Below are 12,211 nucleotides of genomic sequence, written 5' to 3' on the forward strand. Positions count from 1 at the left end.
AGGTCGTCACTCCCGTTTTAAATGGGGGGTTGAAACAAAGTGACAGGGCTGTAAAAAACTAAGCATGGCATTGTGCGGTCTGTAGGGGTGACCTATTGACTGATCCATACGCACTACTATGGAGTGGCTTTGGATCGCCGTGGCAACATGTGTGCTCCCGTCCTGCTCTGTCAAAGGTAAGTGCTGGAACAAGCAGGAGGGCGGATCACACGTGGGGTAGTGAGCACATTTTTGCTGTTGCAATAGACTCTGAAACTGGGCCTCTTTTAAAGTATCTTTCATTTTGCTACAGTATGAGTTGATGAGCAGTATTAGCATTTATAAAGAATGATGTGTTTAGTATAGGATAAGAGGAAAGCTTGATTAAAAGACTTCTGTGTACTGGATTGAAATCGGTGTAATATTATTAGAGGTCAAGGTTTTAATGTGGTTTGTGAGGCCTTCTAGTCGCAGTAGGACACTGAGAAAATCTTTCCGTTAAAGGTGAAGACTGGTGGTGGAAGTATGAGCAGGGGATACGACACTACAGCCAGGAGGCCCTCAATAAGGTATTTTACATCTGGTTTTATTATTAGACAATAAAAGTCAATTATTGTCCTACCAAAGAGAAGATTTTAATGACATTTTAATTACCGTATTTTCTGGACTATAAGCCGCACCTGTATATAAGCCGCATCCGCTCTATTTAAAAAAAAAAAGATGTGCAAGTCGCAGATATTTATATTGTTAGATTAGATATTTACTACATGTGCAGAAGGATTTTAAACTGTAAATGATGTACATGTTTGTACCTAAATAGATCCTTTCATAACAGTGTCTTTTAACACGGCAGCAACTTTGCTGATTAAAACGGGACAGAACCAAGAGAAAATAACTGGTATTTATTTATCTGTTTGAAATCTGCTTCTACCTACTTCTATCTGCTAAAGAAGAAGTAGTGCATTCTTTTGCATTTATTTTGTCTTAGTTTTTATTCTAATTCCGGTTAAAGCGCCCCCTAGCGGTGGAAGAAAAATCCACAGAATAGCTGCACCTTTGTATAAGCTGCATGGTTGAAAACCTATGAAAAAAGTAGCGGCTTATAGTCCAGAAAATACGGTATCTGACTACTTTATTGTTTAAACTGGATTTGATTGGCATATTTCTTGAAAATACAATTTGAATGGTCAACAGTTGGCTCGATTTTAAGAATGAAATGCAGGTAAAACACGGTCTAACAATGTGGAGCATGTGCACAACAAGCACGGCGAACACATCATAGACTCCTGTCACTCCTGTAAGGCAAAGATTTGGAAAGCAAAAGAGGATTTGAATGGTTTGTGTTATGACAGCGTGGCTTGCCTCTTGTTTGTTAAGGAGTTTCCAGAGAAAACTCGGCCTGTGAGCTTCAAACATCCTGTTTTCCATTGCCCAGACATGAGCCCCTCTCCCTCCATCCCCTCTTCAGGTCTGTCTGGGTCACACACAACCACCTCAAAATTAAAACTGGAGATAAACTGGATTAAACAGATTTCTTTTCTCTGTCTCATTTAACCCAATTTTGTTTAGTTGAATTTGTGAAGGCGGCAGATATCAAAGTCATCGCTGCCTTGGGGGACTCTCTGACAGTAGGTGTTTGTTTTTGATGTATTTTTTATTTGCTGCAATGCAAAACTGGTGAATTTGCCTAGAGATATCACATTATTTGTGCTTTTTTTTTTTTAATTATTGACATATTGACATGTTTGAATACTTTTATGTTTGAATATGAATATCAGTAATGTTTTTAAGTCACTTAAAATAATCAAATGGTATGTGCTTTATTTTCAGACAGCTATAGGGGCTAATGCCACCACTGTGCTTGGGATCCCCATAGAATTTCGCCACGTGTCTTGGAGGTGCGAGAACTTGTCATTAAAAACCTTCAACAGCATATAATATTTCCGTTGTTCATCAGATGCTTGAAGATTGATTTTTTTTTATGATAATACAAAATGAGTATTTTTTTGGTTTTGATGTTATTTTGCTTCCCCACTTGAAGTATTGGAGGCTATGGGACATTTCAAGATGTCATAACTTTGGCAAGTAAGATGTCAACTATTTCTTAATGTTATCACTCCATACAAAATCCAGTGCATTATCTTTACTCTTTTTTTCCCCCCATTGCATGTTTTAGATATCATCAAGCTATTCAATCCCAATCTTCTTGGTGCTGCTCCTGGAAAGACGGTTCATGGCATGCAGGGTCATATCAGTGAAACCGGCTTCAATCTGGCCGTGACAGGACACAACACGTTGTAAGACCTCGAGAGATAACTTGAGTGTTATGAAATGATGCTTTACAAGTTTTGTTTGGCTTTGAGCTAATGTTTTTTTTGTTTGTCTGTTTTAAATAAAATAGTACTTTGTTTTATTCACAACTGATATTTTTGAAAGATGCTCTTTTTTGTTTCCTAGCAACCTCCCCAGCCAGACGAGACATTTGATTGATACACTGAGAACTTATGAGGTAAAGCAGTGGTTCAATTTCTGGCTGTATTTTTTTGCCGATTCGTTGAACCCTGTGTTTTCTTTTGATTTAGGGTCTGAACTTTGAAGAGGACTGGAAGCTTTTGACTATTCTCATGGGCATGAATGATATCTGCGATTACTGCAAAGATAAGGTGCATTTTCTTCATCTGTGGATTATCAGTTTAGTTTAATAAAACCTTTCACTCTTCTGGCTTTGAGTTGAATCTCTGTGTTTCTCATAGGGTCTTTTTTCAGTGGATAACTTCATTCACTATATTACCGTCTCTCTGGAAATGCTAATGAACGAGGTAAAACTTTTTTTTTTTTTTAAAGAAAAACTGAGACATTCTGTATGTGGATGAGTTGTTTTGCAGATGGTGAAGGTTCAGCATGATGATGGATTTCACCTCTGTGTGGGGTGTCTGTGCTGTGCTTTAGGTGCCCCGTATGATCGTTAACGTGGTTCAGATCCTCCCCATGCACACTTTGAGGGAGGTGCAAAAGCCCACCCCGGGGTGCCTCCTCCAGCGGTGAGCCTGTCTTACTCACAATGATCCTTTAATGTTACTGTTTTTTACTATGTTCAGTGTGCAGGGTGTTACGTATGCAGAGAGGGTATTCAAATGTGCTGGTTTGTCTGTTGTAGGTCTTTCTGCTCGTGCCTGATAGAACCAGTTGCCAAATCGCCTGAACTGCTGGAGCTGGTGGAGGTCAACCTGGAGTTTCAGGTGCCAGAGATTTTCTTTCACTTTATAAAAGTCTTGTGTTTAGCTCTTTACATTATTCCATTCATATCTGTTACACAATAAGATTTACTCACTCTAAACTAAGTTCTGGTCAATTATTGCCAACTTTGGATTCCAAGTTGGATTCCAAGTTATTTATAGTGTAGACTATGGCTATGCTATTCATGAAGAGAAATAAAGAATACAAACATAAGATTCACATTGGCCACAATTATGAACATCATTTTGATAAATTTGAAGTAATTCCTTAAAATAAAGGCATTTGGAGGTTGGGCGTTGGGATACAAATCTGAGTGCGACTCGGCAGCTGTTATAAGTCACCGTGGAGAGCATAATAGATGACAGCAGACGAATGCATCATTTTAAAGATATCCTATTAATTACATGTAATGATGACAAATGAATTCATTTGCATGACGTTCATCTATCTATTAGCTAAAAACATGTGTTAAAAATACGTATTTCCCATATGTATTTTGTGACACCTCTTGATTATTCTACTTCTTACACTGATCTTCCTATATTAAATAGAAATTGGGTGTGTCTTTGGAGCAAAAACAAAGATCTCCATCAGTCTATCCATTTCACAAATTACACAAAATTCACATCAAATGTTCATCTTTTTAAGTACAATAACAACAAAGTTAGAAAGCTAAAATTATATCACAAAGGCTGCAACAACCCTGTTTTCCACTGCACATCTTTAAAGGAGCTTGAGGCAGGATTGAGGCAAGATTTATGAAAAAAATTCATAAACGTTTTAAGTTTTCTAGTAATAATGTCAGATGAAGCGTTCCAAACCAAAAAGAATGAGCCCTCTAATGTATCTCTCCGTTGCCTTGAACAGGCTGTGTGCTGCAAAATGTGCTGCAGTGCTGGGGCCGAATTTCCCGCGCTGTCCTGCGGATGTGACGTCACATGACGCTGCATGTGCGTTCTCCCCGTTCTCCCGTGCCGGCTTCGCTGTTGGCTGCAGTACCCCCGACGGCCGTCGTGGTTAAGGGTGGCGCTAGAGAGTCTCATTTCTTAAAAGGAGCCTCATGCTCCTTTAATATTCCAATTAAATTTTCCCTATTCAATTCCATTTTATTTGTATAGCGTCTAATACAACAAATGTTGTCTCTAGGCGCTTTCCAGAGACCCAGAACATGACCCCCGAGCAATTATTACATAAACAATGAATATCCAATGAATATTCCATGCCATAGCATGTGAGATATAATCAGCCCAGCATGGGTTGTACCCCAGGGCCTCCCTCCGGTTGGATGTGCCCTCAACAACCCCCCATGGAGGCATCCAGGGGGCTTCCTATAACCACATGCCTGAGCCCACTCAATTTGAAATGCTTTAATCAAAAAAACATTTATTTCAGTGTTACAAAGATGATGAAACCTGATCAAACCCCAGCTGACAACTTTAAGAAAGAACTTTAATTTGCCATTGCAGAAGGGACTTTGATATAATTAAAATGTGAACTCGCTGAAATGAAGGGTGGCTGAAATGACCTGTGGACAGGGGCAAGCAGACTCTAGATTAAGAGGAACCTTTTAGAAGATCTATAGAGGTTTTACAACCAGTGATTAAGCAAGGGGTAAATAATTGTCTTCATTTTCAATTTTGCACCTTGACAAAATCAGGGCAAAAAATGCATTTATCTTAAAGGGCTATTATGGCATCTAATACCTATTTTAAAGGAGCTGTATGTAAGAGCAATAATAAAACGAATCATAAAATGACCACGATATGTCAACAGACATTTAAAAATCATGTTCATTTCAAATACTTATGTCACTGACAACAACACTCAAGCCAGGATATTCCCGTTTAAAAAGAGGAGTTGCAGCCCTCAACTGATGTTTATGTTGTCATTTTTTGTTTTGGCCTGAAGCTCCACCCTCCACCTATCTCCCAATCACCAAGTCAGTATTGTTTCTGAAGCTCCACCCTCCACCTATCTCCCAATCACCAAGTCAGTATTGTTTCTGAAGCTCCACCCTCCACCTATCTCCCAATCACCAAGTCAGTATTGTTTCTGAAGCTCCACCCTCCACCTATCTCCCAATCACCAAGTCAGTATTGTTTCGGCATCCGGGTTGCCAGCTCGGCTCTAATTATCGCAGCCATGGCAGCCTACGTTCCTGCTGCATTCTGCAGCCTACCTGGCAACCTCTGGTCGGGGGGAGGAGGGGGAGGGTACACGCCGCTCAACAATATTTTGAAAGTGACTGCAGTACCAGTTTTGGACATTTCTTACAGACGGCTCCTTTAAACAGGCCTTGAATGTCTTAAAAACAAGCTTTTGATTGTTTTTGCAAAATAAATTAGAAATTTAGCCTCTGAGCCATGTCTTTATCTTCCCATTCTCTAACCTCATTATCTATGAGGGATTCTGAGTGGGCGGGGCTATGATAATGAGGCTCTGTGCTGATTGGCTGCCTGAATGACGTGATACACCGCTATGAAAAAATGTCAGAAGCTCCAGCTGGCAGAGTTTGTTGTGCGTGGTTTCATGCATCGGAGGCCAACCGATGTAAATCGCATTTTGTTACGTAACGAAAAGGAGCAGAATCTTATTGGCTCGTAGATCCACATCACACTGGACGGCTCATCAGACACTGCAGAATTTGGTTGCTTTCCTCCTTCTCTGAGTTGGCAGGCTGAGGGGAGCCCACTTTATATATGTTAAAGCAAGAAAAAACGTGTTTTTCATAATAGGTCCCCTTTAAACAGCTTTCGGAATTATGCACAATAATTGTGAGTAGCACCTTTCACACAAAATAACACTGGGAGCATGAATCCACAATATCACAAGTCTGTTTCATGGTCAGGGCTCTCTCTGTATCTGCTCTTAGTCCAAATTAGGAAAATGATATGAGTTTAACTTATTTAAATGTAACTTCCATGTGCAGAAAAGGCTTGAGGAGCTGCTGTACAGCGATCGCTTCTTCAAGAAAAACTTCGCCGTCGTTCTCCAGCCCTTCTTGAAGTACGCAGACCCTCCCCGCCTCCCGGTAATTCATTTCACTTAAAAGGTCAAGCACTGTTGTGTCAGTGCAGTACGAGTGTCTGCTTTGATGAGATGAGTCAGTGTCAAAGTTTGCACAGTGAGAATTGAGTCATTAGCATCCCCAGCGTGACAGCTGTAGCCTTTGGCTCCGCTGAGGATGAGAGGCAGAGAAGTCACGTGTCACCAACAACCCGCTCCATCAGTGTAACCCACAACGTGCTCGTTTTGTTCCTCTGAGCAGAACGGGAAGATCGATATGACTTTCTTCACTCACGACTGCTTCCACTTCACCATAAAGGGACACGAGGAGCTGGCCAAGGGACTGTGGAACAACATGGTGAACGCTGATTTACACGTACTGGGTTGGACTTAACAGTCCAGTAGATTACAGGTCAACAAGCCGCTCAGAAGAGCTTACTGTGGATAGAAAGGGAATTTAACTTTAATGCTCACAAAAGAATGAAAGAGATTGTATAATTATTTGCAGAGTGTAGGCATACTGTAGAAGTATGAGTTAAAGTGCTGCATATTTTATTCATGCACGGTTTTAGAAGTAGACAGTTTTTTCAAACCCAAACACAGTGTATCAAAGCTACAGTAAATATTCTCTCAAATATCGGTGAAAACACTGAATGATGCAACAAACTGACTTATGTTTCTCTGTGCCTTGCTCAAAGTTTCAACCTGAGGGGGGAAAGATGGTTGTGAGCAGTTTCTCTGATCCCATCAGCCTCGTCTGTCCACCGATAGTAAGTCTCACTGTTGCACTGTTGTGTTGTTCTACCAGAGCTGATTGTGGTCTCTTAATGTCTCTTAATGTTTCAGGATGTGAATTAAATAAAGTAGGTGCTTTAAGACAGATGTTTTCTGATGCTTTTTCCTCATAAGTGAATAACAGCTTTTAATTTAATGTTCTTTTTCGACCTCTAAGAATTAATTTCTCTGGTTGAGAAACTGATCAGTTATGCTTAATTCAATAGTTTTTTTTCCTTGTTGGGTTTATAGAAATTACTAAAGTTCTGACTGATATTGGTAGAAGCTTGAAGTGCTCTAAAAAAAAAATACTGGGAACAAAATTATGAGAGAAAAGTATCTGCTACCATCTTGTCAGCCATTGGCATTATTTTCCAATTGGATACCAAGAATTAGTCTGGTTCTTCTAGATTCACTTTGATTTCCAGGAGGCAGTGCCAACAGTAAATGTCTCTCGACTTCATTGGACAGACATCCAACTCATTAGGGAAATTATTTATGTGACAAAAGCAGATTGAGCACATGTATAAGACATAAAGCATAAAGCCCGCCTCCGATCAACTGTGATTAGTTTGGTGCGTTCTCTTGCAGCAGATTTCAGCAGAGAAAAGTTTTGCAAAGTGAATGTGCATGGATGGCCAGGATGATCTTCCACAGCTGTTTCAAAATTAAGTTGAAGAGATTTAGTGGCAAAATGAAAATCTGCAACTAAGGGATATCTAATTTGCGTTTCCTTTCTAAACTTTGCATTTTTTGTAAAGCCCTTAGAACGGCCTTCTTCTCCTTTTCCTTTTCCTTTTAGCTGTTCCCTTTAGGGGTTGCAACAGCGAATCATCCGTCTCCATCTAACCCTATCCTCTGCATCCCCTTCTCTCACACCAACAAACTCATGTCCTCTTTCACTACATCCATACATTTCCTCTCTGATCTTGGCAGTTTTCACTTAATCGTCCTTCTACCGATACATTATCTCTCCCTCCTTGGTACATGTCCAAACCATCTCAGTCAGACCTTCTCTCCAAAACCTCCAACATACACTGTCCCTCTGTTGTACTCATTCCTGATCCTGTCCATCTTCATCACTCCCAAAGAGAACCTCAACAGTTTAACTCTGCTCCAACTCCAACTCTGCTTCCTATCTTCACTGCCACAGTCTCTTAACAATACACCGTTGTGCGTCTCACCGCCATCTTGTACACCTTTCCTTTCATTATTGCTGATGCTGTTATATCACCCATTACCCTTGACACTTTTCTCCACCTGTTTGACCTGCTTGCACAAACTCTTTCACCTCTTTTCCACCCTCTCCATTGTTCTAAATACTAAATACTTAAAATCCTTACTTCCCATTTCCATCCTTTCTGCAAAGTTTATCACCATCCATCCTTCTTCATTCCTATCTCGGATACCAAACCTGCCCATCATGTCCTCATCACCTCATGTCCACTGACTTCTGCACCAATCACCACTCTTGTATCTCTGGGGAAACTCTCCATCAATTCATCAACCTCACTCAAGATTTCCTCCTTCTTTATGAACTCACTCCCCACCTGTGGAGGATACCCACTAAAAAGACTGAACAGCACACATTCCATTTCTAGCTTCAGACTCATCACTCTGACACTCTTCACCCCGTCAGATTGCCTTCCTGCCACAACCCTCTGTATTTATCCAGGCTTGGGACCGGCTCAAAGAGGCACTGACTTGTGACTCCGTGAAGCTGAATTACAGCTTTTAGAACTGCCTGTGGGTATGAATTGTACTCAAAAGATGAACTTGCCTTAAATTTATGTAAGTTATATTTGCAATAGACGTGTAAAAATATTCTGTACTTGGACATGTGCATTTTGTCAGGTCCTTCATAGGGTGCAACGGAGACACTAGCACAGGGATCAGCGACCCGCGGCTCTAGAGCCGTATGCAGCTCTTTAGCGCCGCCCTAGTGGCTCCTGGAGCTTTTTCTAAAATGTTTGACCTTTTTTTTCCTTTCTTCTTTTTTTTCTTTCTTTTTTTTACCTTTTTTTCTCTTTTTTTCTTTTTTTTCCTTCATTTTTCTTTTTTTCTCGACATTTCGACTTTTTTCTCGTCATTTTGACTTTTTTCTCGACATTTTGACTTTTTTCTCGACATTTCGACTTTTTTCTCGACATTTCGACTTGTTTCTCAAGGTTGTACTTCAACATTAATCTCGACATTTTGACTTTTTTCTCGACATTTCGACTTTTTTCTTGACATTTCGACTTTTTTCTCAAGATTGTACTTCAACATTAATCTCGACATTTCGACTTTTTTCTCGACATTTTGACTTTTCTCGACATTTTGACTTTTTTCTTGACATTTCGACTTTTTTCTCGACATTTTGACTTTTCTCGACATTTTGACTTTTTTTCGACATTTCGACTTTTTTCTCAAGATTGTACTTCAACATTAATCTCGACATTTCGACTTTTTTCTCGACATTTTGACTTTTCTCGACATTTTGACTTTTTTCTCGACATTTCGACTTTTTTCTCAAGATTGTACTTCAACATTAATCTCGACATTTCGACTTTTTTCTCAACATTTCGACTTTTTCTTGACATTTCGACTTTTTTCTCAAGATTGTACTTCAACATTAATCTCGACATTTCGACTTTTTTCTCGACATTTCGACTTTTTTCTCAAGATTGTACTTCAACATTAATCTCGACATTTCGACTTTTTTCTCGAAATTTCAACTTTTTTCTCGACATTTCGACTTTTTTCTCGACATTTCGACTTTTTTCTCGAAGTGTATAATGAAAAAAAAAATCTTCCCCCAGTTCTAACTAATATAGAAACATGCAGCATGTGTTGCCTACATTCTAAGGCTGATACAAGACTTTTCATTTTTTGCGGCTCCAGACATATTAGTTTTTTGTGTTTTTGGTCAAATATGGCTCTTTTGGTTTGCCGATCCCTGCACTAGCATGTCTCACCTTAATCTTTCTGAGATGTCTGAGAGATATTTTGATTGTGTAAGATAGGTGCAGTATTTCTGTTTTCATGCTTATTTCTTACACTGAAACAGGCTCCAAACTGTCAGTAAGAGAGGAAACCACAGTGTTATGCTTTGGAAAATGTTCTGCAGTATTGTACATCTCATGTGAATTGAAATTTGACATCAATTATTATCCTGTATGACAGTTAACATTCTGTGTCACATCTGCAGGAACATCCGTACATCTTCACCCGCCCGCTTGCAGCCAAGTCAGGCCATCTTCCCCGTCACTCCGAAGCTCCATCACTGGCTGTCTTCTTCCTGTTGACCTTCTTCCATATGAATTTAGCATATTCTGGATTTATTTAGTTTTTGTTTTTGTTTTCAGTTTCTTTTTTTTTTTTCTTTTTTTTTTTTACAATGTTGGATTAACTGGTTTTTACCTGAAACAGTTGATAAATGGCCACGGTTAAGCTACTCTTTCAGCCATAAACACCTGCAGTTTTAAGATGTAGACTCCTTTAAATGATATCACAAAGAACTGCAATCTAAATATTAGATTATCAGCAGTTCTTGGAGATGGAGGTGATGGAGAATTTTAGTTGTTGTTGGTGATAAGATGATCGTTTATCTTTAGCAGAAAGTATTACATTAGGTTTAATGAATCACCCCTTCTCGAACATGGTGTATTAATTAGAATACATTCTTGTCATGACTTTTTTTTTTTTTTTTTCTCTCACTCTTACAACATGGGATCCAGGGACTAGTATACTGTATTTGTATTTTTACAGCCTGGAGCAGCTTAAATGATATTTTATTGCTTTACAGACATTTCAGATGTTGTTTTAGTGGAACATAAAGTAATAATTCTGAACTGTTAATGTGACATTTATACATTCATACATAAAACAATAAACTATTTGGACCTTGCTGTGGGTTTCCTCCGGGTACTCCTGTTTCCTCCCACAGTCCAAAAACATGCATGTTAGGTTAATTGGTGATTCTGAATTGCCCGTAGTTGTGAGTGTGAGTATGTCTGGTTGTTTGTCTGTATATGTGGCCCTGTGATGGACTGGCGATCTGTCCAGGGTGAACTCCTGCCTCTCGCCTGAAAATAGCTGGGATAGGCTCCAGCAGGCCAGATGACAGTCTTGCTGGGGCCCCGACAAAATAATCTAAGATGGGCCCCCCTGTGCCCAGATCTCTCCTTCTCCCTCTTCCTCTCCTCTCCCTCTGCTCTTCAGATTTTTATACAAGCTAATGGACGTTAACATTAGAGCTAGCCAGTTAGGTTAAGTTACAAGGTTGGTAAACGTTGGCTGTGCTGTTTCTTACCTTGTTCTACGCTGACTTTATTAATTCCAGCTTCACCGTCACCCCCTTTTTAAAATATTTGTGTAGAGAATCTCTGAGGCCTCTATTTTCTTCTTCTCTTTTTCTCTTTTCTCTTCTTTTCTGAGCACCGGACTTGTGCTGACCGGACATTTTGACCATTCTAATGGTTGAATTAAATGATGTTTTGGGAGAAATCTAGGTTCTAGGAGTGGTCGGCTGTACCAAAATGAATCACACACACACACCTCTTCTTTGCTATGAAATATGAATACATTTATTAGCAAGAAGCAAGCATTACATAGAAGACATCCACAAAACTACCCGTTTGCTAGGATATGTGTCGAATTACCCCCCACAACTCGGCAGTACACACAATATCACTCGTTTGCTAGGATGACGCGACAAGCTATCCCCCGCAAAACAGCAGCAATCATCACAGTTGCAATCATCACACACAGGTGAAAGGCCTTCTTACCTCGACACAGACTGGAGAGCCCGGCAGTCCGGTTTTGAATAAGCCAAGGAAAAACCCTGCGCCGGGCGTTTTGCAAGACCCCACGGCCGACTCTGACTAGACTTCCGGGTTCCCTGTCTTTTATACCTTTCCCTCAGCACCTTGCGGAGGGGGGGGGAAGGACCTATCCTGTCCGCAAGCTCTCAAAACAAGTTTCGGCTCCCACGGGACCCAAAATCCCGTGCGAACCAGGCCTTTTCTCACAGAAAAACAGGCATTTGCTATGATAAACAGCAGGTGCGCGGCTTACTAAAACTAAAGCTGTGTTTTGGGAACCCAGGGCATCTTCAGGACACAAAATTTATTTTTTCTCACTTCAAATGATAACATCAAATTTTGATCAGCGGCCAAACCATTTTTGTGTTGGGGGTTCTTGACCACAAGGACAATTAGGAAGAAAACAAATA

General features: G+C 40.1%; 1 protein-coding gene across 2 annotated transcripts; it reads left to right on the forward strand.

The window, feature by feature from the left end:
- Window positions 1-85: 85 nt before the first annotated feature.
- On the forward strand, window positions 86-10,875 carry si:dkey-177p2.18 (phospholipase B1, membrane-associated). 2 transcript variants are annotated; one of them, XM_061747051.1, is made up of 16 exons: window positions 86-176; window positions 484-548; window positions 1,357-1,447; window positions 1,549-1,607; window positions 1,810-1,877; window positions 2,021-2,064; window positions 2,156-2,276; window positions 2,437-2,488; window positions 2,562-2,642; window positions 2,733-2,798; window positions 2,929-3,020; window positions 3,137-3,218; window positions 6,146-6,247; window positions 6,485-6,580; window positions 6,921-6,992; window positions 10,187-10,875. In XM_061747051.1, exons 1-16 carry the CDS (start codon window positions 119-121, stop codon window positions 10,322-10,324), a joined length of 1,287 nt encoding a protein of 428 aa, XP_061603035.1. In that variant the 5' UTR covers window positions 86-118; the 3' UTR covers window positions 10,325-10,875. The 2 variants fall into 2 exon arrangements, 1 of the variants encoding a protein (XP_061603035.1); XR_009784500.1 differs by lacking the exon at window positions 10,187-10,875 and having other exon boundaries at window positions 6,146-6,222.
- Window positions 10,876-12,211: the final 1,336 nt, after the last annotated feature.

This window comes from Cololabis saira, chromosome 18 (genome assembly GCF_033807715.1).
Source record: "Cololabis saira isolate AMF1-May2022 chromosome 18, fColSai1.1, whole genome shotgun sequence".
Classification (NCBI taxonomy): domain Eukaryota; kingdom Metazoa; phylum Chordata; class Actinopteri; order Beloniformes; family Belonidae; genus Cololabis; species Cololabis saira.